This window comes from Cyanistes caeruleus, chromosome 6, assembly GCF_971803275.1.
Source record: "Cyanistes caeruleus chromosome 6, bCyaCae1.hap1.1, whole genome shotgun sequence".
Taxonomy (NCBI): Eukaryota; Metazoa; Chordata; class Aves; order Passeriformes; family Paridae; genus Cyanistes; species Cyanistes caeruleus.
The window spans coordinates 32,484,648-32,510,657 of record NC_141706.1 but is presented as its reverse complement, the minus strand read 5'-3'; the positions used below and the strand labels follow the sequence as shown (position 1 = coordinate 32,510,657).

At 39.8% G+C, this 26,010-nt stretch overlaps 1 protein-coding gene across 5 annotated transcripts; it reads left to right on the top strand.

The window, feature by feature from the left end:
- Positions 1-27: 27 nt before the first annotated feature.
- On the top strand, positions 28-25,790 carry PLA2G4F (phospholipase A2 group IVF). 5 transcript variants are annotated; one of them, XM_086891779.1, is made up of 21 exons: positions 28-3,029; positions 7,384-7,456; positions 8,733-8,869; positions 10,085-10,213; positions 11,620-11,660; positions 12,240-12,282; positions 13,353-13,419; positions 13,700-13,869; positions 14,352-14,522; positions 15,377-15,490; positions 15,999-16,036; positions 16,555-16,690; positions 17,409-17,545; positions 18,616-18,838; positions 19,364-19,478; positions 20,617-20,754; positions 21,234-21,341; positions 22,255-22,449; positions 22,793-22,959; positions 24,023-24,209; positions 24,861-25,790. In XM_086891779.1, the coding sequence occupies exons 1-21, from the start codon at positions 2,919-2,921 to the stop codon at positions 25,088-25,090; spliced, it is 2,730 nt and encodes a 909-aa protein (XP_086747905.1). In that variant the 5' UTR covers positions 28-2,918; the 3' UTR covers positions 25,091-25,790. The 5 variants fall into 5 exon arrangements, 4 of the variants coding, with proteins under 4 accessions (XP_086747905.1, XP_086747908.1, XP_086747907.1 ...); XR_015287649.1 differs by having other exon boundaries at positions 2,705-3,029; positions 22,783-22,959; XM_086891781.1 differs by having other exon boundaries at positions 3,025-3,136.
- The last annotated feature ends 220 nt before the right edge of the window (positions 25,791-26,010 follow it).

Here is a 26,010-nt window from a genome sequence, read left to right as displayed (position 1 = left end):
TTTTTTTTTTTGAGTGGTGATACGCTATTTTGTGCTGGGGGGGGATGTTGATCTCTGTGTGGTCAAATTGGGAAATGTTTAGATTCACAGGTTTGCACTTCCCATAGAGTAGTCTGGTGTTGGAAGTAGAATACAGACCCTCATTTTTCCCATTCTATAGCTATGGGAAGCACTAGCACAGAGGAAGTCTTCTGTCTCCAGGTTCACAGAATGGGTCAGGTTGGGAGGACCCAGAGTGGGTCACTCAGTGCAAGCTTCCTGCTCAAGCAGGAACACCTCCAGCAGGTCATCCCCAGCCTGTGCTGGTGCCTGGGTTGTTCCTCCCCAGTGCAGGACCCTGCATTTGCCTCTGCTGGATTTCAGACAGTTCTTCCCTTCCCATCTCTCCAGCCTGTTGAGGTCCCTCTGAAGGGCTGCACAGCCCTCTGGGGCATCAGCCACTCCTTACAGCTTTGTGTCATCAGTGAACTTGCTGAGGAGGCATCTGCTCCTTCATCCAAGGCACTGATGAATAAATTGAACTAATATTGGTGTTTCTGGAGAAAACTAAAAAAATCCCCAACAAACAAATCCTATCCTTGATTGTATCCTTTCAAATTTTCATCTTTTCTAGTTATATACAGCATCTCAGCTCTCCTCTTAGTGCTGCTAATGGGACCAAAAGGGGTTCCTTGTGATATCTGCACAAATTTCAAATAATATATAATATAGTTGGTGATGATGTCATTTAATGCTTTCTCACCAAAAAAACACAAAACTGGAATGCAGATCTACACCTACCTTTACCCCTGTGGGCATGCTAATCCAAACAGAAGTAAAATTAGCAGGTGCGAGGCTTTCTTTGCCTCATCTTTTGATACCATTGTGCTTACTTGTTTTCTTAGTCTGCTGGGAAATAACCAAATAGTTTCTCTTTGGATATTAAGTTTGCTGACAACAGTGTCTATAGATGGCTAAAACCACACACAGACACTGCTAATGGGTGATCTGTTGTTAACTATGAAACAATTCTTAAGCATATGTTCTAAAGAGCTTTCAGTTTTTCTTGAGGGATTCAAGAGAAATTCTGTAAACATGAGATCCCTAAGCTGAGTGAGATTTCATTGGAAGAGGAGAGAGAGTGTCAGAAGGCAGGTAAGCAAAATTTATGTTCAGTTGGGCACTCAAGACAAAACAGGGTTTATACACTGCCTGTAATAAACTAGAATAAGTGTGATTTCTCCATGGTATTACTGTACTGTGAGGCCACTTCGATTTTCCTGTAATGTACAGTCAAACTGTATTAGATTAAATGTAAAAAAACCCACACTAATGGTTCTACAATCTTTTTGAAGATAAATAAAATGTAATATGATAGTCATAGAATGGTTGGGGTTGAAAGGAAGCCTAAAGATATTCTAGATTCAACCTCCTCAGGGCCCCAACCTGGCATTGTACACTTCTAGAGATGAGGCATCCACAACTTCTCTGGGAAATCTGTTCCAGTGCCTCACCATCTTCTAAGTAAAGAGTTTTTTTCCTAATATCTAATCTAAGTCTACCCTCTTTAAAATCATTTCCCTATGTCTTATCGCTATCTGGTAGTGTAAAAAGTCACTCTCCCTCTTTAAGAGCCCACTTTAAATGCTGGAAGGTTGCTATGAGGTCTCCTTGGAGCCTTTTCTTTTCCAGTCTTAGCTTTTTCAGCCTTTCTTCGCAGGGGTGGTGCTGCAGTCCTTCAGTGTCAGTGCAGTGGTGAGTAGAAAAGCAAAGAAATAGCTTTTTCAGCCGACTGTCTGCAGTACCATTTAGTAGGACACGAGGGCTTTACAGCTGTTGCTGGCTGTTTCACAACAGCATTATGTTTGCTTTTTGTCTGTGTTTTGACTCTTGGTTCTGTGAATTCACCACTTAGTGCTGACTTGTTTGTGTTTGAAATGTCAGTGCTTGTGCTTTTATTAATTTTCTTAAATTCTAGTCTGGTGACTGGTGCTAATGACAGGAAATGATTAATGAATGGGACCTTGCTGAGAATGTGTCACATTCTCATGTTTGCATGGAGCTAATGGCATGCTGCATTACTGGCTTTCATACATTTTCTGCCACTTTAATTGTTGCAAGACTAAAGTTTGGTACTTGGCCTGCAATTCCAGTTTATAAATTTCAGCTCTTTGATAAAAAGCTCCAGCAAGACAACTGTCAGCAGCTGCAAATAAGCTAATCACTTTTAGTAAACTATTTCGTTCACTACTTAATTATTTTTTAAGGTGTGATAGACCCTTAAAAAAAAATCTGTCCTGTTTCTTGTAAAGTTTTTTGAGACCCTTTGGTGGAAGAATTAAGACTGTCCATGGAAAGGAGGAAAAAGGGGAGAGTTTTGCAGGCTGCTAAGAGGGGAGATGTGGTGGGGAATTGCTGTTCCCTGAGGCATCTTATGGCAGACCAAAGTGTGGTGTCTCCACTGCGGTTTCCCTGAAACTGCTCTGAACTGCTACAGTCAGTGACAAATTTTATGTTACTTGAGGCTTGTAAGAAGGGAAATTTTTTTCTATTTAATAATACTGGAAGGTTGTGCTGAAGCTCCGAAAAGGATTTTTAATGGCCATAGTTGTAGTCAGGTTGCTGGAACACTCCAAGAAAATCCGGATTGGGGGTTCAGATGTCTCGGCTGGATCGCAAAGCGGCGCTTCCTCCTGCCCAGGCGCTGCCTTGCTGCCCTTATCTTGTAGCAATATTGGAAAAACCTGCCAGCGAGGTTTTGAGCGGGCTTGTTCGGCAAGTGTGGGCCACACCTCCGCTTCTCACAGCTGGAGCACGGCCCGGCCCTGCGCAAAACTCGAGATGAGCCCATAGCGAGCAGCCCTTCGCGGCCGGGCCTCCGGGAACTCGCCTTGGGCTCCCTGTCCCATAGTCGGCAAGGACAGCGGGACGTTTTCCCCATGTTCCATGAGGTGCTGCGGGGCCCGTTTCCGCCCAGAGTGCTGCCTTTCCTGGCAGCGGTGCTTTTCCAGAGGAAGGAGAGGAGAGACTCGGGGCTCTGTCACTGGCGGGTAAGGCACACGGCGGGGCTGGCTGTGGGATGGCGTCCCCTCAGCTGCGGCGCGCGGGAGCGGCTGCTGCACGTGTGGGAAACCTGCGCTCCCGCAGGGCTGAAAAGGTTTATTGCTACCCAGACTGTTCTCTTAATGGTCATGTCAATGGAGGCTTTTATTAGCTTTTATTTTTTTAATTCCAGGCTTTTATTAAATTTGGAAATCCAGAGCGGGTCTGCCTTTCCTTAGGTTTTGGGGAGCAGAATTGAGCTGATGCCAAGCACTTTTTTTGGGGAGAGTCCAGAATACTGCACTTTTCATCAGTAGAGACAAAATCACGCTTATGTGTTTTCTTGCGAAATAACCTTGACTACAGTTGCCTTCTGTTCTACTTTCTATCTTACCCTACGGGGATTAATGATCTCAAGTAGACAAAGACTAATGATAGCTTCAGCTCCTGTTCGTAGTGCAATGCAGCCACAACAGATAACGTGGTTTTGACATGTTTGTCCTTTAACTGGAGTGAAATAATTTCATTTTATAAGATAGTGAGGCTAATAACTTCAGTTTTGAATTAAGCTAAATGTTTGTGAAGGAGCTTTTGACTGGAGATTTGATTATAAGCTGATCACCCTTGTCATATCCTATCACACCATCCCCTCGATATACAACTTAAAATTGGGGTGACAATTGTCACAAGACAACTTGCTGCTTGTATAGCTTTCTGTATGTCTGCTTGCTGTGTGAAAAAAATAAACTTGTTGACTTTTTAATATTACTGTTTAGTACTTAGGAGATTAGTTGGAAGAGGTTCATGTTAGCCTCCCATTAACTGTAAACCACTAAATATATTTTCCCTCAGGCAATTACTATTTAAATAAAAAAAACTGGGATTAAATTAATTGCTATTTAAATTAAAAAAAAAAAAAAAGCAAATTAACATTACTTAACAAAATTTTGCTGGCTATGGGGAGAGACTTTTGTATTGACTAATCGATAGCAATTTAGCAAGGGGTGGGACGGCAGATCACCCTTTTGGCTTTGTAGATAAATTCAGCATGAGCACCCTTTTGGCTTTGTAGATAAATTCAGCATGAGCAGACCACTTTAATTTTCCAGATTTTAGCCTTAGATTCACTTCTAAAAGCAAACAACAATAAAGTGAGAGTGAACCCGATGTTTACCCCTGCTGCTGTTACTGACATGCTGGCCCTGCTCATGTCCTGGCTAACTAAATCCTGCCTGCCAGAAGACCATGGTTCTGTAAGTCTCCTTTCACAGCTGCAGATGCATATTCCTGAGGGAGGAGGACAGTGCAAGGGGTGCCCAGGAAAGCCAGGCGTTTGCTTTGGGTTTTAAAAGCAAACTTGTGACACTTTGGCCACAAGGAAGGGAATGATGTGCAGCAATGTTTCTTTGGGAGCAGGAGCATGATGGGGAGAAGCTGCTCCATTTGTGAACTGAACATTTCTTTGAGCTACCTAATCTTCCCAAAACTGTGAAAAAATATGTCTTAGAAGTTGTGTTTCTATTGGCTATGACAGCATTTTTGTAATGAATCTGGTGGGCTTATTGTGAGTCCTCTGCATTCACTGAGACCTGTGGAGTGGATCCCAGCACTTACATCCCACTGTATAAAGGGAGGTATCCTGGGCTACATGAAGGTAAAGACTACTGGGTCCTGTGGCTGGGATGACTCGTTTTACAGCTGCTTCCTTCTGCATCAGCATCTTCAGTTTAGATGAAAGGTGCAGACAGTTGTTTACAAAGTTAAGTATGGGAAAATTCAGCCTTTTACCCTCATTTTAGGATTTGAAGTGGACTTTTCTTTCTTTGCTTCAGATGCACTCCTGAGCTCTGGAAAAGCAGTGATTCTGAAAAACCATTGAAATGCAAAGCAGAAGTTAGCTGCTTACTTCAGTCACATACATCGGTACGCTGCCATGTATAGTGATACAGGCAGAGCTGTCATTAGTATCTGTTGCCCATTTCCCATATGGATTTCTTGCCTGCCTTTTCCCTGATCATTCAGATAGAGCTTATCTGATACTCCCATGCTTCGTTGCTCTGCAAGCTCACCTAGCTATGACCTTGCTGTGCCTTTGCTACAAGATAAGTACAAAAGGCATATGAGGAAGTTCTGGCACAACTGATCACACAGTCTTGGGAGCACAGTGAAATTTCTCTTGAGTTATATGCCCTTAAATTATGATCTGGGTGTGGAAAATGTATCCTCAGCTGTGTAATGACTGGCTGCAAATCAAAGGTGTTAGAGACCTTTGGAAGGGACTTTCTGTTGAGCATGTAAGTAAATTTCTGACAAATGGTGTGCACTAAAAGAAGGATAGGCTATTTTTGTGAGGATCTTCCGGGTGACAGCCATGCTCTGTGAGTGAAGATTGCTTTCACAGCCATGGGGGTGTGATTATGTAGCTTTATGTCTCAACTAATAGAAGAGTTGCAGGAACTTTAGGAAGTTGGTGAGAGTAACATACACAATCTTGAATTTCTCTCTGTAATCTATTCCCCAACTTGATGAAGGTGGTCAGCCTTTGCCTGAGAAACTAGTGTCAGGGCTTGAACAAGAGAAAGATGGTTAGGAAGGGTTTAAAGAGGAAAGAAACTAGCATCTGAAGGGTGGAAGTCATGGTGGAATTCACTGAGAAGGCATGTCTTGTTCACAGAAACAAAGGAATAAGTACATGTCATTTCTGCAAATAAGCGCGTTTCAGATTAGTAACAGTATAACTGGAGTTTATTTGCACAAATGTAATTTAGTACCTGCATGTGAGAAATCTTAGGTGACTCATTAGTTTTTGCTCTTTGCTTGTTGGTCAGGATGGATGGTGCTTGCTTAATACAAAAATTTTCAGTATATTGTGTATGCCTTGGTTTTATTGTGTTGTTCAAACCCTGTTTTGCAAAAGCTGGCAAGTATCTTCAAGAGATGAAAGGAAAACTCACCAAGCATGTGACTGCTTAACAAACATAATATAATTCCATTTATCAGATAAGGAACAATCTAGATTGTTCCTTATCTGCTCAGAATTCACTGGTTTCTATGAGACTCCAGTCAGTGATATGTAGGCCCTATGTTTTTTTTATATTTCAAGAATCATAGAAATAAAGAATGGTTTGGGTTGGAAGGGACCTTAAAGGTCATCTTGTTCTAACCCTCCTGTCATGGGCAGAGACACCTTCCACTGGACCAGGTTTCTCAAAGCTCCTGCCTGGCCATGAACACTTCCAGAAATGTTCACATCTTCTCTGGGCAGCCTCTTCCAGTGCCTCATTTGTCAATCTGCAGTATTTTGTTGTAAGTGAAGATCCTGTTGAATTTAATTGTAAGTGAATACTTAGCATGTCTAAAATTAAACTGTGGTCTCAAGCCAACCACGCTGAAAATTGTGAATGTGAAGTAATGACCATTTGTGTAAAGCATTTTGAAAATGTGATTTAAGAATAGGAAAGGTTCTTAGCTGGCCAGAATTGTGGCATAACTGGTGAAAATGCGGGAGAATCCTATTGTGTTCCCAAGCCTTACACAATTACTTCTGTGCAGTCTCTGTATTAAGTCACCTCAAGCTGTTCTCTCTTGTCCCCTGCCCTCCCCCCCGTTCTCCTTCATGATATTCTGGGATCTAGTCAGACTTTTTTTTTTCCACTTCACATCCTGGCATTTAGATACTAATATTACTTTCCAAAAATAGTCTCCCAGAAGCTTTCAGGAGTAAGGATTACAATTTTATCTGTGCTGGTTAAGTGACATGCACAAATAGAATGCTGATATCAGTTAAGTGTCCAGAATAAAAGTGAATTTAAGTTCTGTCTTTTCTAGCCCAAACTGCCATGAAGTGTTTTGGCAAGCAGGTGTTTTGTTTTTGTGTGTTTTTTTTGTTGTAAACAGTGTGTGCCTTTTATGTCTTTAGAACTTGCTCTTAAGATTCTTGCCATGTCTGCTTTTACTCAAGGATTCATGTGCCCTTGGCAGTACTGTTAAACTAACTGTCGTGAGTGTGTTTGAGCAGCTTTAGCATCTTTTTCTCCCTCAGCAAGAATGTACTAACAAAGCAATTAAAAAGTGATCTATAATTAGAGGAATCCCTAAATAAGGGACTTATTTTCTGAAGTCCATGAGGAGCTACCATAAGACACCTCTCATTGCACTGCCTAAAGGGAATTGAGTTTCCTTCTAGGCTCCTTTAGTCACCTTCTAGGACACTGAAAGTGCTGTGTGTGATCCCAAACTGTTTCGTTAACAGATTATTTCGGGCTGGCTGGTTCTGATCCATTTCTCTGGTCTAATACTAGTGTGGTTACAGAACAGGCATTGCAGTTGAGCTAAATGCTGAGTTTGTTTCTCTCTTTTCAGTGGGAAAAGCACCCTTACTACAACCTAACAGTAAAAGTCCTCCGAGCCAGAAACATCAAGGGTACCGATGTGTGTAAGTATTTACTCGAGGCATTATGAAAACATGTTGCTTCCTTGGTGCATACCTCTAGCACATAGGGCATTGTTAAGGGAGCCTCTTACCCACACATATTGCATTGCCTTTATTTCTCAGCAAAAGCTTCTCATGTAAAGCATTATATACATATGTATATAATGTCAAGTATATTATATATATTTCAAAAGCTTTATGTGAGACCAGTCTGCAGATTAAGCAGCTGCAGCTGTTCTTACTGTGCAGAACAAGAACAGGTAAGTCCTGGTAATGTTTCACTTCTCTGCTCCTTTACCTGTTCTGCTCTGGCCCATTCTGTATTCCTTTCTCTGTCTTCAGTCTTCTGGTTATGGCAAGTTTCACCCTTGCTCCTTCCTGAACCTGGAAGCAGAAATCTTTAATTCTAGCGTTCAAACGTTTATTTTCTCAGTTGTAGTATTGCTTTATTTCATGTACCTGCTATATGTTTGTCATTGAAGACTTCAAAAGAAGTAGCTGGTTGACTGATTCCAAGATAAACTGCTTTTTATCTACTCCTGGTTTTGATAGCATGGTATATATTCCCTTCCATTTACACACCTGTGTAAAGATCTCAGGGCTGTTTGAGGCATTTTGATCTTTAAAACTAATTTATATTAAATTACTTCAGATTAAATTGAGTAAGATCGGCTGCCTTAAGTTTATATCTGACATCCAGCACTGAAATACTTGGAATGCTAAAGAGCTGTTCAGAGAACAGAAAAGCCTCCTTAGAGACTGAGGGCTAGAATCATGTTGTGAAGGGTTCTTTTCTGTGGCCTGTCTATTCAGATGGAGTGATGAATGGTCCCCATATTTGCATTGTTGAAGGGGCCCTCCTGGCCAGACTAAACACTACTAAGGAGTAGTGGTTGTTGCCTACTTGGACTTTAGTAGGTTTAGGCTCTTTCAGTGGTGCCCAGTGATGGGACAAGAGGCAATAGGCTTGGTATCAGCAGTAGTCTTTATTTAAAAGTTGATCTTCTTCATTTCAAATACTAGCCTTTTTTATTAAGGGAATTATGATTTTGATGAACCAGAAAAAAGAAATATAGGCACCTAATATTCAATTTGCTTCTGTTTAAAGGCATTTGCTTCTGTTTAAAGGCATTTGCTTCATTAAAGACTTTTGCTTTGTAAGTCCAGTCTTAAATTTGCACTTTGCTATGATGCAATGAGATCTAGAAAATGAGGAGCTCATGGGAAAGAGTATGTTTGAATAAAGATTTTCTGGTGCCTGTCTCACTCTCTGCTGTAGTGTCCAAGGCAGACTGCTACGTGGAACTGAAGCTGCCCACTGCATCTCCCCGTGTCTCTCGAACTCAGGTTGTTGACAACTCTGAGAACCCAGAATGGAATGAAACCTTCCAGTATCGCATCCATAGCGCTGTCAAGGTAAAGACACTGTGTGGAGCAGGTTGGGCTACTTGTGTTTTTGTACTGGCTTGCTTTTGATAGTTCATTAAAAACCAAGGGTTCTTTATTACCCTCAAAACTAGTGTTGCATGTAAGGTGTCAGTTGTCTTCGGTGGTGCAAAAAGCTGTACTGTATGTGTCCAGTGATACAAACTGCTGTGGATAACTGCTCTCATGTAAGTTGCAGCTAGAATTTTCCATCCTTGTGATGCATCTCGGAAAAGGGAGGTTACACCCCTACCTGGTGGAGTTCAAGGAAATTCCTTGATTAAGCAAGTTTCTATTTGATGTCTGCTTCTTCTTTCACAGGAACTAAATTTCTACTCACTGCCACATAGTTCATTCAGTCAAGTTTTACCATCAGTTCCGATGATTGAGAAAACCAAATTCAAACTCTTGTATAGAGGCTGTACCTCTACTATCTGTGTAGGATGTAGTATAGTATTTAACAAAGTCTTCAGGTTGACAGCATTCATTCTCAAAGTAGACACTAATGGTAGGGGGAAGGAAACTGTACTTTGAAAGATCAGTTTTAGTGGGGCAGTATTACTTTGAATAACATCCCAGGCTTTGGAATAAGGTGTCTATTAACAAGAAAGTATCCCCCTCACTGGAGTACCTTTCCACAATGGTTGGTGACAAATATGGAATGGTAATTGACTTGACTGGTGAGACAATTGAAAGCTAAACTTCAGAGTGTGGGATCTTTTACTTTCCCTCCAGGCTCATGAGACCTCAGCTTGGTTGCTGCAAGGCAAGTATTTGGGTGCCGTATGTCCTCACTGTATCTATTTCAGTCTCTCTTGAGTTTACTATCTCTGAGACACTGCTGAGCAAGTAGTGATTGGTCCCCATAACATCCTGGACTAAATCATCATGAAAGAGGGAAAATTGCTATTGCTTCCTTGGACTAATCTGTGCCTGGAGCTGGTGGAGAGTACTGCCGCAGGAGTTCAGCTGGGACCTCCCTCTAGTTGGGAAGCTGAGAAAATACTTTAGCTAAATGGTGTCAGCTAGAAGAAATTTTTGCTTAACTATGCTGTAAGCCATGCTGAAAAAACTGAATTTTCCTTAGGATTGGGAAAGGGGAAAAGTATTGATTAATGCACAAGTGTCTATCATATACAGCTACCCAGGTTTGTCAGTGTTCCTGCCCCTTTCTGTCTTAGGCTGTTTGTTTATTTTTGCTTTTAGAACATCCTGGAGTTGACCCTCTATGATAAGGATGTCCTTGTCAGCGATGAGCTCACCTCTATTGTCTTCGACCTGGGGGGCATGAGGCCGGGTCAGCCCCTGCTGCGCACCTTCAGGCTGAACCCCGAGGTGAGTGCCTGGCTCAGCTGGGAGTGCCTGCAGCTCACCACTCTCACATCTGGCAGCACCTGCTGGTTGGTGTATCTGTGTTGGAGAAGCCAGAAGGGAAAAATCAGTCAACTGGTGATGACAGCATGGTTTTACTGTCAACTGAGATGTTTCCGAGTTCTCTAGTACTTAATTTGTGTGTTTTCCACAGTCTTTGGGATGCTCCAGTTAAATAAATTTAGGATTACTGCTGTCTTTCAGGAAGATTAAAACATCTTTAAACCGAGTTAGTTTTTCATGAGACTTAGAGGAGCATAAACTGGTTTTAAAATGAAAGTAATTTGCAGTCAGTAATCATTGTGGGGACTGTCTTATTTAGTTTGTCAGCATCAGTTTGCAAAAAACAGGTTTATTGCTGCCAAGGTTACCTCTATATCTAATAGGTCAAAAGCCTAAGAGAAGCTTATCTTCTCTGGGTTATGTTCGGTACATTTAACCTCTGCTTCATGTGGATGATATTGGTGACCAGCTGCTCTCAAGCCCTGTTCACCTGTTTGTGGACTTAAAAAACAGCCTTTTTTATGTGGGTAAAAGCCACATCGCCAGACTGATCTATTTTGTAATGCCATAAATGCATTGCTACATAAGGTCTGGATTAAAGGTGAGCTAATGATGTGTTTTCTTGAGAAATTTGGGTTCAGTATGGTTGGTGTGGTCAGAAGCAGACTAACTAGTGTGCAGTTCACAGGGAGGTGCTGGGCAGTGTCACAGGCACTCCAAATCATTTACGATCATGGAAAGAGCCTTTGTAATTCCATTGTTCCCACTCTATCCGTTTGTTGAATGCTTAAGTCATCTTGATCTGTACTTAAGAGACTGGAAATTTCAACTTCAGCAAAGAAAATTACCCAAATCACCTTCTACTTGTTATTTTAAAAGCTGTGTTAGGTCTGGTATCAAATATTTACTGTATGCTGTGGGAAGAGAAGACTTTGGCTGGAACAAAGTCTGTAGAGGATAAAGGCAGCAAGGAGCTAAGAGTGCAAGCTGCTGAAATAAGAAGTGGGAAGAAGCCCAAAGCCTCGTGTAGAAGCTGTTTGCAGAAATGATGTTGCAGTGGTTCTTGAGCCAGAGGAGGTTTTTTTCTCTCATTAGCAGAGTAATGAATCTGAGAGACAGCTCTCACTTCTGTGCACTTGTGTCTTCAAATGTAGATGTCTAGTCATATAGAACATGTGCAGGAGGAGTATTTAAAGGCTAAAGGCTACATTTAATGATTTCAAAATTTAACTGGAGCTTTTAAAAAGGAACAAACCCAGTTATTTTAACAGGAAGTAACAGGAGAAAAGCTTAACCTCTTGGAGAAATGTCTCTTAGTTATATATTCAGAATCAAGGGTCACCAATATCCAACTTTTATTTTAAAAGGCTAATGAAGAGCTGGATGTAGAGTTTTTCTTGGAGAAATGGTGAGTCTTACCTGAAGAGCTGAATGAACTTGTGCTCTGCAGATTTGTTGTCAGTTGCTTTTTCTGTCTGGGGATAGTCTTGCTCATAAAAAAGATAATGCTTTATAGTTCTCTCTGATGATTTAGTTGATTCACTAATGACTGACCGAAATTATCTTTAGATACTCCAGTCACCAAAATTTTTGGGGTACCAAAAATAAATAAAATTATGCTGGACTTCATGGGAAGTAAGTGAACACTTTATGGATTAGTTATTTAGGAGTGGAAAATTTTCTGTTAACCTTGCAAAAATACACAGATCTATCTATCTGATAGTCTAAGTTGAGCTTTTCTCTAGGTTATCAAAGTAACTGAGAGGGGAGATCTTACAGCACATGCTTACATTTGCAGACAATTTTTTTTCTTCAATTTTTCCAAGCCCCCATTATTTTGTGAAGGGAGATATACTTGATGTTTCCCTAGATCTCCCACACTGAGGACCTTTTCACCCTGCTGCTTATTCAGCCAATTAGTTTGTAAAGCAGTATGAAGAAAAAAGAAAACCAGTGGTCCCTTACATTAAACCTCTTGCTTTCACAGCTCAGATGCTCCTACAGAAGTACTGACCAACGGAGTCCTTGTGGTGAGTACATGGAAGCACAGTATGTGGAAGTACAGAATCATGTGTGTTGTGATTTACTCCTGAAGATAAGTTTTTAGTAGCGAGGGGAGAAGAATCTTGGAGTATTACAATCCTACTTCCAAACAGCTCCTATTCCTTTCCAAGATAATGCATCTATTTTTCTATTTGTTGACTTAAAACTCTTCCTCAATTTTTAAACTTGATGCCAGCTTACAGAAAGCTGCAGTTTTTTGTTTTGTGGTGTTTGTTTTTTCCCTGTAAGGTTGCTATGAAAACAGTAAAAAATACCTTTAGCAGTCAAGTTAGTCTTGAAGACTGTACTGTGTTTTCTAGACTAGATGCTGTCCAGGAAGAGTCCCTCTTGTTTTAACGCATTATTTCTAAGCTTTTATCAGTGCCATTATTAAGTAGGGGATTGCTCCCTGTTCTTTTGGGTTAACCAATCTAAGCAAATCAATGTGCTATATATTACAAACAAGTATTTTCTTCCTTGAAAGGAAAGGGACTGGAGTAATGTTTTTTGTGAGGAGATAATGATTAAAATGTACAGTTTTAACTTTTTTTTTTCCCTGAAAAATTGGTGGCATTTAACAGCACAATTGTAAAAACTATTTCATAGGAAGGAACCTTTTTTGTTCCAGTTTCCCTTAGCAAGTCAGCCTTAATTCAAGCAGTGGACTAGTTTCTTTTAGGACAGTTGTGTCCAAATAAATTTCTCATCTGCTGTCCTAGAGGGTAAGCTGATGGCTGAATGGTATGAGAGACTAAATTTCATGAGGACATAGACCAGCTGGGACAGAAATTTATGAAGTTATTGCTTGAATCAGAGCAGGTTCTGCATAGCTACTCATATGTACATTTGAAAAATTCTGAAAAGTTCTGAAACAAGAGCTAATAATCCTGTCCTACTGAAACAAAACTTGGTCTTTATTTGAAATAACAAAAAAATGCCAAATTTTTTTGGACAGCTTGCAGCTGTAAATTTGCAACTAATATAGTAGGTGAATTAAACTTCAACAAAGAAGTGTACTAAAAATTGTATGACCAGAGCTGGTTTCTTTTTTTCACAGGTTCATCCTTGCTTGTGTCTGCAAGGCACTGTCAACAAAGAGGAAAACACAAATGAGAAACAGCAAGGTAGGGCTGCCTGAAGAGATTAAGTCAGGACTACTCCTCAGCATGCTTGCTCCTTGAGAGAGAGGGGAGACTTGACTCTCTGTCTATACAGTACATTTTAATTTATTGACTACAAAATTGACTTTTAAAGTAAATTTTGATTGTATTTTCAATAATTAATAATATTGGTACCACACAATATAGTTTTTGCTTGTATTTTCATGGTCTCAGCTACACTTAATAAGTACTTGATTTTCAAAAAATAGTCCTTGTGATCTAAACTTCTTTTTCTAATGCACAGGACGCTGTGAGATCAAGGTGTCTGTCCCAGGGGCATATCAAAAGCAGTTGTCTATTCCTTGGACACCAGACAATGAGACGGATTATGGAACCTCCTTTGTCTTTCACGTGGATAAAGAAATGTGTCCAGAACTGCAAGTGGAGCTGGAGCAAACCATATCTGTCCTACAGGTAAGCATCCATGCTGATTCCACAAAGCTTACAGAGGGATAAGTTTTTCTCTATGGCTGCTTTTCACACACTACTTTGTTTTTGTTTGTTTATTTGTTTTTGTTTTAAAAATGTCAAATTGTGCATTGGATCTTTGACATTGTGTAAGGAAATGAAATTACCTTAAGAGTATATACTCCCAAAGATTTAACATCTATTCAAACTTGGGGAGTAAGAAAATGTTACTCTGCACATGCTTTTTACTTTCATCTTTTGAGATACTCTATAGGAACTCTTTTCTCTTAGAAACTTGTAGATCAGTTGCCTCTTGCAGAGGTTTATTTATCTTTGTCTTTACTTTGGAGTTTCTCCAGGTACCCATGTAGTGACTGAATATTCATTCTCCAAAAATAACAGCAAGGAAACTCTTTATTCTGTGATGCTTTTTATCCCCACAAGTAGTTGGGTAGCATGATTGCATATGGTGATCTTGACTACTCTAGAGGCAGCTGTGGAGAAGAGGACACAAAGAAGGATTTGGAAAAGCAGCTTTGCCAGAGGGTTTGTTATGCAGCAAGCATGAGCTGAAGAGAGAGACCTGGACCTGGGTGGTCAAAAACTCAGAGCCAGGCAAGCAAAAACCCCGTAGAGGTCAACCTTGGAGATTGCCCCAGGTGATAAACCTCAGCCAAACAACTCTGGTAGCTAGCTGTGACATGGGACTCAGGTCAGCAGTTATTGGTCAGAAGACACCTCTGAAGTCTGTGGGTAGTTCACAGGTCACACCGTGGTGTGAGAAAGGTGACAGACTATTTTCTCTCTAAGATGCAGTCTCCTCCTGAGGACTGAGCCCTGTGGTTGGTGTGTGGCCTCTCTGTAGGCTTGTGTGCCCCTCTGATATGAGGGGTTTTTAGTATGCCTCTTTACATTTAGTACAGAGCTGTGTGCAGATTCCTAAAGGATCTTGCCATTTGCTACATGGCAGAAAACTCAGATATTTTCTGGCAAGCTTTAATCTGCTCTGTTGTTGAAGTTTTTTTAAAATTACATGCTGCCACATGTCCCTAAGGTGATTATCTTATTTCTTATTTTGTGGTATTTTTTATGCATATCTAATGCTGTTGCCTTTTTTGGTACTTTTCCCAAACTTTGCTTGGAAGATGGAATGCAAGTTTGTTTGTGAAATTTCTGATACATGCCAGAGCTATTTGTGGGAGAAATTTTGTACTTGAAGATTTTTTAATTGTGGCAGACAGGTATATCAAAAACACCCAATAGCAGCAAACAAAAACCCCTTAAAACTAAACCAAACAATAAGAAGAAAGAAAGAAAGAAACTATTTTAATGAAAGAAATACCCCTGCAAAGACCTGTCAAGCAGAAAGCAGGATGCCCTCAAAAAACCCTGGAGTTTTGGTAAATATTTAGCTATAGTGATATTAAGAATTGTTTACTGTTTCAATGTATGAAAGTCTTATATTTTTTTAAACTTTTTTCTGTGAATCTCAAATAAGATTGTTTTTTATTAGGATGGCGTGAACCCTGATATTGAAAAGCATTCTACAGTTCTGGGACTGGGGACTGTACCAGTTAATTCCCTTCCTATTGGAGAAAAAGTTGATAGAATCATTTCTTTGGGAGAGGTAATGTCAATATTTTGCTCTTGCTTTATCATGCATGATAGAACCTTTTCCTCCGTTGCTTCTAGGTGTTTGGAAAGTTAGGCAACATGTGACTCTCAAGAGTGCTGTTTTCCTGGATGTCTAGAATGATGAGATTACTCAGTGCAATTCTTCCAAACATGTTTTTATGGTTGGGTCTTGCAAAATAAAGTGTAAAGTTCATCACTTTCTGAAGAAAAAAGTCTTGTCAGGATGTGAAAGAAAAATATCAGAGGAGGGAAAAAGCAAGACCCTTGCAGAAGAAATAATTTCTTTCACCCTGTCCTCTGAGTATGTTTTTGCTTTGTGCAGAGACTGATAAAAATTGTCTGAAATAGGTGTAAGGAAAGGTGTTCCAGAGATTTTGTTTTGTGGATGAGGAGCTGTTCTGGATAGTAAATGGTGACTCTGTTGATGTCATAACTTCTGGTTTGTAGTTCCACCTGTCTATTTGCTCATCAGTTGCAAGATGTGTTCTCTCTTTTCACAGGGAAAAAGTTTGGATATGAGTTTGAAAACTGAAGAGAGGTGAGTGGGAATGCCAAATTCCTTTGAAAATCAGGAAGCTGATAGGGTCATTTGGTATCCAGTCATCATCTGAAGATCCTGTTCCTGTTTTACAAACTTATAACAACTTAATTGGTATTCAGTTGCCTCCTTCTGTCTCTTAAGTTCAGAATCTTCTGTTTTAAAATCCCTCTTCCCCTCATTTCATGTTCATGTTAATATAGTGATGTCTGTTGCTCCTCATACAATCTTCTTCACCTACTAAGAATCTTTCTTCCTTTGTGAAATTCCTAAAGAGTAATCTGAGTACTGTTTGACAGTACTCAGCTTTGAATTTAAACATTAAAGGAGAAATACAATATGGAGAATTTAATTTTTTATTCCAAAAGGTATTGTACAAAATAGCGGATGTATACACTAAAATTTCACTTGATCCAGTTCAAATCTACACCTAGATTGTGTGTTCAAAAAAATTGCTTTTCCATACTGATTACAAATCCTCCAAAATTTCATGTTTTTTTTCTTAACTTCTATTTCAGCACTTGGGATCTTGATATACGTCTGGGTTTTGATCTCTGTAAAGAGGAGAGAGAATTTTTGGACAAAAGGAAGAAAGTAGTTTCTGAGGCACTGAGGAAGACTCTTCACTTAAAAGAATCCCCTCCAAAAGATGAGGTATTGAGCGCAATCCTGTGCTGAGATTGGTAAAATCCTTTAGGCTTGGTTGATAATTAGGCAGTGTAGGAATCCTTGCTTGTAACCAACAAGAAACATGGTTTACATTTACTATAGTGAATATAGTGGGAGACAGATCTCTGGTACTTTTCAGTTCTGAAGTCTATATGTTGTTATATTTCTTAAATTTTGAGGGTGGTGTGTGTGTTTTGGAACTCAAAATGTTGAAATTTCAGAATGTGTGTACTTTACTGGAACTCTTGTATCTTGGACTTTGGGCTTGGAATTGTGATGGGAAATTTTGTTTCAGAATGTTTAAAATGAAGTTCACACCACAGGAATGGATTCTTAATTGCTTATTTGAGGAGACTTACCTCTACATATCCTGATGCCTTGCTCAGTAGTATTTGGCTGCTGTTACAAGAATAATTGCCTCTAAATTATTAGAAAGTAAATGAGTGCTATTATACATAACAATTTCAATAAGAGACTGTTCCTAAGGTGACTGCGCTATGCTTTATAGTAAGCAATATATTTCAATTACAAAATAAAGAAACAAGTTCAGCTTGAAATCAAACCCAAAATTACTTGTAATGTAGATAGAAATAGAGCTTTATATCTCTGCTTTTTATTCAAATGAGGCTGAGATGGGATTAGTTCTGTAATTTATTGGCAGTCAAAAGCCTGAGTTTGTGACTCCCGAGTTTTCTGTCTGCAGGTTCCAGTTGTAGCAGTACTGGGCTCTGGAGGTGGGATGAGAGCACTGACATCGTTCTATGGCAGCCTTGCTGGGCTGCAGCAGCTGGGTCTTCTGGATGCTGCAATATACCTTTGTGGGATTTCTGGCTCCACTTGGTAAGCTACATGCAGTTTTGATTCAGTAACTTTGAGGTGAAATGGTAGTGTTCATGCAAAATAGGCCTGTGTTACATTTGTGCCATGTGTAGGCAGACAGCAAATCAAGTATTTTACTAGTTTTTACCTGTGAGTTCTGTTGAGGATCCTGCGCAGTCTGAGAGATCCGATGTCATGTCCAACCCATACAACTACCAGCTAAAATTATGCATCTGCTGCTTGTGCAAGTCTGACAGCTGAATATTAGAATGTATTATATGAATAAAACTGCTGTGTCATACCTCAGAGCACTGACTAAAAAACCTTCCTCATTCCCCTACTCTTGCCAAGAAAATAACTGAGGTGGTGCAAGTCATGGGAAACATGTCCAGGCAGGCCACCATGTCATCACCTTGCAAAATGGCATAGAGGCTGAAGAGGGGTATAGCACTGTCTTGCCCTTTGGTGGACTGGAGCAACGTGCTGAAATACTAGATGTGGCTAGAGTGTTTCAGTGGCTGAGTTCTTGGAGTTTGTGATGAAGTCATCCCTTGTTTTTGTGAAACATTTCACAGAGGAGTTGTGCAACCTGACAGCGTAATCCTTCCTTCCAAGCTCTGTGTGTTAAATTAACTCCTCTGTACTTAGTTCTCCCGCCCCTTTTGATTCAGAGACCCTTCCAAACAAATGTAGGCATCTGTTTGTAAGGAGAGTCAGTGGTCCAAACTAGCTTCTCCTTTAATCAGACCTGTCTTCTGGTGAAGGCCATGGCCTCTAATGCTGCATGCTGCACCCTTGCCATCAGCCAGCTTATCATGGTTGTTTTGCTCTGGAGTTAACATAGGTGTATGAGCTGGTTCATGGGTGTTGGCATAGGATGCTTGGAACATCTTTGGAAGGCAGGTTAGCAAGGAAGATGTCCTATAGGTGTCAGGGTTTTCAGCACAATTTAGAGTTCAGAGATCTTTTATTTATTTTCACTCTTCTTTTAGCTAGTCTTCTCAAGTGCTGCAACACTAATTATAACTAGCTAAAACTATTGTTTACACTAGGGTCTTTATTACTGATGACATTAAGAAAAGCATTTTCAGGTGTTTATCAACACTGTATCAAGACCCTGACTGGTCACAGAAAGACCTCCAAGATGCAATCAGAAGAGCTCAGGATACTGTGTCCAGCAGCAAAGCAGGGGCATTTTCCCCAGAACGACTGAAATACTATTTCCAGGAGTTGAATGCAATGGAGATCACTGGACGGAAGGTTTCCTTTACAGATTTGTGGGGCCTTATTGTGGAATATTTCCTACAACAGAAGGTAAAAGAATTCATATTTGGATGTCTACTGCTGTTTGTTTTTCAAGTGGGGCACTACTGACCCATGTGTTTAGAGTCCAGAAACCAATTATTCTCCACCTTTGTCTAGGTGGTGCTGTGGAATAAACATTGTATCTTCTCCATTAATTCATATGGATCAGTGTTACAGAAAAATGCAGTGTTTATTTGGAATGACTGTACTAAAAGAATAGCTTTTGTACTGGGCAGCTTAAGCCTGACAAAATGTTGTTGGCTTTGCAGAGTGGCGTTACTGTGCAGTATTTTCTGTGTAATTGAGATTGAAAATCAGAGGGATAGCTAGTTTATTAATAACATTAGACATTCTAAATATACAGCTACAGAAATACTTTGGACAAACACAGCCATATACCTGGACAGTGGAGAGGAAAAGTGACTTTGAATTAATAGTGTTGTTAATCAGAAGTACTAAGCAACAGCTACCAATTATCAAACTATGGGTACAGAATTTACCTAAGTGGGCTCCTCCTTCCTTGCTTGTGACCAGGAAGATCCATCAAAGCTGTCAGATCAGCAAGAAGCTGTGAAATGGGCCCAGAATCCTTATCCTATCTATGCAGCTGTCAATGTGAGACCCAATATAAGCAGTGGTGACTTTGCAGGTATGAACATGGAAATCTCTTTTTGTTTGCTAAAGTCTATAAATTTATTTCATCTGTCCAGTTGCTTGGGTAGTGAGCAGCTGATACCAGGAAATACAGCTCAAGCAGCAGTTGGTAGTGCAAGAGGAAACTGATTGACAAAGAATTATCATCCTGGTAGCAAATATCTTCATCATGGCTAAAATGAGGAATGAGATTCAGAACTGTTGGACATTCCACAGGTTTTGCTATAAACTGCCTGAAATTTTCAGGAGCTGAGGAGGTTCCTGTAATAAATATGTCTGTCTGAATCAAAGAATTAGAGTCTTTGGTTTCTTCACTTTCTTCTATAGTCTCAGATAAAAAATTTGTGTAGGATTCATATAAAATGATGGGTTGGCTACCTTGTAATATGTTTTAGTGGCCCGAGTTCTTAGAGTAAAAGTATGAAGACAGTCCTTCACTGAAACTTGAAATAGGATGCAACAAGTGGAGACAGATGAGTGAGACAGGAACACAAATGCTTGTGTCCATCTATGTACCACTAGGGGACTTGTTTGTTTTATTATGGAGGATTGTGTGTGTATGGTAGTGAATTCAATTTGACCCAGCTTGCCAGAGTTCAAGAAGCATTTGGAATTTGGATAATGCTTACAGATGCATTCTGTGTTTTGTCTGTGAATTGATCAGTGCAGGCCCAGGAGTTGGACTAGAAGACTGTTCTTTGTGGAAATCTTTCAAGCATGAGAGGGGGCACTTTGATAAGCAGACAGTGAAGTCTGATGCAGTGGGTCAACGGAGTTAAGTCAGTAGTGTAATAGTTTCTGGGAGATGGTTCATAGTGCAAAGAAAAGCTGAGAAAAATAATGTAGCTTCCATTTTGGATGGAAAAAGGAACTATCAAAATGGTTTAAAGTAAAAGTAAAATAGATAGGTTATTTCCATAGTAACGAAGTCAAGATGGAGCAAGACAGAATGAAAGCCTTCACAAGATGAATCATATGTACATAGAAACTAAAGAAGGGGGCAGAGAAATCCATAGTGATTGTGAAAAGAGAGGAGAGTCCCTTCTGTCTTCCCTCTGTGAACAGATATCAGATAAATATTTTCACTCATGTTTACTCTGAGATGAGTAAATATCCTATTGGCTTGTTCTTAGAGTGGTGTGAGTTCACTCCCTATGAAGTTGGATTTCGCAAATACGGAGCTTTTGTTCGAACAGAGGATTTTGACAGCGAGTTCTTCATGGGACGGCTTGTCCAGAAACATCCAGAGCCCAGGATTTGTTTTCTACAAGGTATGATCTTATGATAATAATTAAATTATCATATAAGGAAATGGAAAGGAACTTTGCTGCTTTGGGGACTTAGGAACTCAAGTCCACGCCTTTTCTCCCTTCCAGAAGAACCAGAAGAAGTGAAATATGTCAAATCTTCCTCCAGAGCTTTAGGTTCATAGTTGGCTCACAGTGTTACAGTCTGATGTCCTGAATCTGCAAGATGACTCTATTATAGCCACCTGTCAAAAATGTCCACTGTTGGTCTTCCTGTTCTCTTACTGTCTTTTCCATGTTTTTCTCTTGGAAAAATTTCTGCATTATATTGTAACATCATAATTAGTCACATGATTAATGCCAAGGTTTTAACTCAAACTGTTAGAGTAGTAGGGATCAAGTGACAGCCCTCTGCCATGAAAAATGTCAGGTGAATTACTGATCTTTTGGTTACACTGTGAAAAACCTTGAGAGTGTTAAATTCTTCTGCATTTCTCCTGCAGGAATGTGGGGCAGTGCCTTTGCTGCAAGCTTGGATGATATCTGCCTGAAGGTGGTTGGTATAGGACTGAGCTTTCTGGATTCTTTCAAAGATGTTATCAAAGTTGTAGGTAAGAACACATAATATAAGGATACATAAAAATATTTGGATTTTTCAAAAAATCACTGATTTTTTAGTAATCACAAATAATATGATGCAAAAATATGTTGTATGTAGTTTCCAAGATTACCACAAAGGGTGGATTTGGACAGATCTCTTTTATTCTGTGTTACTCCCTTTGATCACTCTTATAGCAAAGAGAGAAGTTGTTTCTTTAGTACACTTCCTCATCTTTTAAAAAGAATTCGTATCTGACTATAAATTTGGGCTAGCTCTGAGAGCTGCCTTAAACACATGTTAAAGTGCAGGCATCATAATCCTGAGAAGAGGAAGAGTAGAAACTGGATTGCTAAGCAGGAGATGGAAAAGGAGTCTTTCAATTTCCCCCATGGTCTGCCTTTTGTAATACTGGATAAGCTGGTTGTATGCTTATCTATTGATCTCCATTAGTTCATTACAGTGAAAAGTAAATGTTTTAGAGGCTACAATCTGTTAATATGCATAGTTATTGCCTTATAGTGACTAGTGGCAGAAGAGACTTTTTTTTTTTCCTCTGCCTTTCCAGCCCTGGTTCTCCCAACACACCCCACCCTTTTTGTTTTTTGTAGTTAAAAATGCTACTGTGTGTGGTTGACTGATGTCTTACGTGACAGAAGTGGTTGTCACTTGGTAACAAGGGTTTCTTTGCGTGGGTTTGAAATTAATGTGGGCAGTGCTTTATAAGTAAGCCTTTTCCCATTAAACAAGGCTAGTAAATCACCCAGTTATGGAATACGCATCTCATTTAAATTTCATTGCAATAGCCTTATTAGAGGGTAAATTCAGCCTTAGGACAAATGGTTAAATACTGTAGAAAAAGGCCTGACTGAAATGTTGGAGGTGGCATTTTGTTTATATTCTGCATCCTTCTGTGACTTCTGCAGATGACTGCCGAAGATTCCATTTCCGAGACCCAGCACGACTGAAGACTCGCTTGGTTATACCTGGGGGCCCCTTGTTACAAATTTTTCAGGATTTCTTTAAGTCCCGGGTCACATGTGGAGAAACCTTCAACTTCATGAAGGGATTGTATCTTCATAAAGATTATGTTAACATCAAGGAATTTGTGACTTGGAGAGGTAAAGGAGTTTGTGTGTATCTGACTATCACAAAATATATATATAGCACTGTATAGTATCCCAATGTCACGGAACATACATGAGCTTGACTTTGTTCTGCTGAAGCCAGGGAATATATCCCTGCTTACACTGTAGCAAAAAATTTTGATCCACAGATTTTGTATTTGTTTTGTCGCATAAGGCAAGCTCATCATTGGACTATAAAGGTCTGTCTCAGATGAAGGTGCATGTTGGAATGTCTTTTTTCTTCTTATAACACTGATATGAGTTTTGTGTATTTCTTCTGCCAAGGCATGTGTAACAAATCAATATAGTTACTTGTGTTACTTGGAGTGTCTTACAGGTACTCACCTGGATGCATTTCCCAACCAGCTGACTCCCATGGAAGAGAGCTTGTATTTAGTGGATGGTGGCTTTTCCATCAACTCTCCCTTTCCTTTGGTACTTCAGCCAGAAAGGGATGTGGATGTTATTTTGTCATTCAATTTTTCCTGGGAAGCTCCATTTGAGGTGAGAGATGTAGCTGAGCATTATTAAACAAACATAAAAGCACAGAATCATGCTCAGTGGCAGCAGATCAGTTGGAGCTGAATACAAACACTAATGGACAAATGAATGAAAATAAATGCTTACATCTTTCATGGAATCACAGAACGGTTTGGGTTGGAAGGGACATTAAGGATCTCATTTCAACCCTCTTGCCATCGACAGGGACAGCTTCCAGTAGACCAGTTTGCTTAAAACCCTATCCAGCCTGGCTTTGAACACTTTCAGGAATGGGAGTTCACAACGTCTCTGAGCAGCCAGTGCCAGTATCTCACTGTCTTCACAGTGAAGAATTTCTTCCTAATATCTAATCTAAACCTACCCTCCTTCAGCTTAAGGCCATTTCCCCCTTGTCCTGTCAGTACATGCCCTTGTGAAGAGTCACTCTCCAGCTCCTGTAAGCCTTCCTTAGTACTGGAAGGCGTTGTAAGGTCTCCCCAGTGCCTTCTCTTCTCCAGGCTGAGCAGCCCTGCCTCTCTCCTCCTGTCTTCCTATGAAAAGTCATTTCAAGCGTTATTTTGCTATGCTTTGTCCTGTGAAGGTCATGAGAAAAAAGAAAGTAGACAACTGTGAGAAGATTAAAAAACTTTCAGAAGCCTAAACGGATTAAGTAAAATAAGACTCTTTGCTTGGCCCATAAAATCATTGTTACTTGAATATGTGCTTCTAAACAAAGGGTGGCTATTGGTGATTTTCTTCATGCAAACAGGGTATTTTCTGTGAATACAAGTGTTCATTATTAAGTGCAGAAAAGTCAAGGTCAATAGATTTAGGGTAGGAAAGCATAAAAAAATTTCAGCTGCAATCTGTTGCTGTTTCTTGCAGTTCTTCTCTTCATTCTTCTACATTACCAGCCAGAGAAATTGTTTCTGCTGATTTGAAGCTGAGTTTGTCACTTATTTTCTTCTTTTTTTTTTTTTTTTTTTTTTTTTAAATGGAAGTCTCTTTCCCTTTGAGGATTGTAGTTAGATGATCTTAGAAGTGTTGCTGGTGTTTTATTGCAGTTATCTTTTTTCTCTGCTGACAGGTTTTAGAGCTGACTCAGAAATACTGTGAGGAGCGGGAAATTCCTTTTCCAAAAATCAAATTCAGTCAGGAAGATGAAGAGAAGCCAAAAGAATGTTACATGTTTGTGGATGAAAATAATCCAAAGGCTCCAATTGTACTCCATTTCCCTTTAGTGAATGACACTTTCCAGAAATACAAAGCTCCAGGTAAGAAAGCTGCATCTTAAATCACTCTTATAACAATTCTTTGAGTGTGCTGATGGGGAAAATTCAGTGAAGCTGATGTTCCTCTTTTCATTCTTCTTAATATTACTCTGTAATTGTTAAATTTACCTTTACATTTAAGGCAGAATCAGTGCCCACTAGTTTTTTGAAGGGCAGGATGAGAGAAGAGGCTCATAACCTCCCTCCCCCCACAAAAGTGTTCATAATAAACTACTTTAATGTTAATCTTTTAATACTGGTATTTAAATTTGAGAGGCAAGGTACTCCTAGAGACAGTTGAACTTGAGGTTGGTCTTTCATTTTAGTGTAAAGCAGCACTTCCAGGTAGAATTGAGCTTTATATTCCTTATTTTGAGCATAATAATCAAAGATGAACTTAACAGTTTATCACAATGAGAATGCCTTTTAGTACTGTATTTTGGAGTCTAGTGGAAATAGGGTAATAATACTTGGCCCTTCAGCTTCCAAGTATTTTGGAAGGAGCTGGTATCTCTGAGGAGGAGCTTTGGGGATAAAGTTAAGTTTCAACAGAATTATCTCTAATATCCTCCTAACAGAATTCAACTAAAATGATTCTACCACTGCAGAGGGTTTTTTGTGATTTTGTTGGCTTTTTTTTCTTTCTTGCTGCAGGAGTTGAACGTGAGTCAGAAGAAGAGAAATCCTTTGGTGACTTTGTCATTGAGTCGAAAGATTCCCCTTACCGTACACTAAACTTCACCTTTGAGCCGTATGATTTCAGCAGGTTAGTGGAAGTGAATCGCTACAGTGTTCTGAACAACAAGGACACTCTCCTCAAAACCCTAAACTTGGCTCTGCAGAGGAGGAAGTTGAAGAAAGTGATCAATAAGTCAAATACATGAGCAGTTTCCAAGGCTGAGGGTATACAGAGAGGCTGCAGTGTACAAAAGCCATGAGGTTCAAGACAGGATACTGAAAGTGGATAGCTGGAAGCTGTCTTCCTCGGGAGGGAGTAGTACACCTGACACTGAAAACTCATTCCAGGTTATGTGCTCTGATGAAAACTCAAGGGATGTACAATACAACATGGACATTGCTTCCTCACATGGGGAAGAGTGAGGAATTACCTAGCTCAGTGTCTCAAATCGCAGTGGCTGATTCCAGAGGATTCAGGAGGCCTATCCAAACCATTCAAGCATCTGGAGAATAATCTTCCAGACTCTGAGTAATTCACCTGTTTTTATCAAAGGTGTGCTGGTGTTTGAGGAAACAGATTCCTTCTGTACCTTTATCTCTTACTTATGAATCTTCTTTCATGAACTTCTACAGTTTGCATCATCTTAAAAAGAACTCCACATTTAAAAACTACACACTGAGAGATGTCACCTTTTGCTTTCAACTTGCTACTGGCTGATGCCCACATACTTTCAAGACTAAGTAGTCATTACTTGCTTCCCATTTTGCCATTCATGGTTTCAATTTCCTTTCCCTTCTTGAGGATTTTAATGGCTTTTTGTCTCCCAGAAATTCTATACAGAGTATCTTATTTTGGTAAACAATTTTTTTTCAAGGAAATAAATGTTTTTTATGTTTAACAATAAAGATGCATTGTGGGATTTTGTTACTCTTTCCTATAGTTTGATCATCATGAGATGATGAAACTATGCTGAAGATACCGTAAGTTTCATCTTTCTGTGTAAGAGGAAGGAAGGCTCCTTTGAAGAGTTTGATTTAGATATTTTTTACTTACACTTCAGCTTGTAATTCACCCAGACCTTTGTTGAAGGAATTTGTGTCTATGTATTTTAGAAACATCAATAGT

Coding starts and splice junctions, on each gene's coding strand:
- PLA2G4F (XM_086891779.1), top strand. CDS start 2,919: ATGTTCCATGAGGTGCTGCGGGGCCCGTTTCCGCCCAGAGTGCTGCCT. Junction 14,523..15,376: donor AACCTTGGAGATTGCCCCAG/GTGATAAACCTC, acceptor GTTTTTTATTAG/GATGGCGTGAACCCTGATAT. Junction 22,960..24,022: donor CCTGGGAAGCTCCATTTGAG/GTGAGAGATGTA, acceptor CTCTGCTGACAG/GTTTTAGAGCTGACTCAGAA.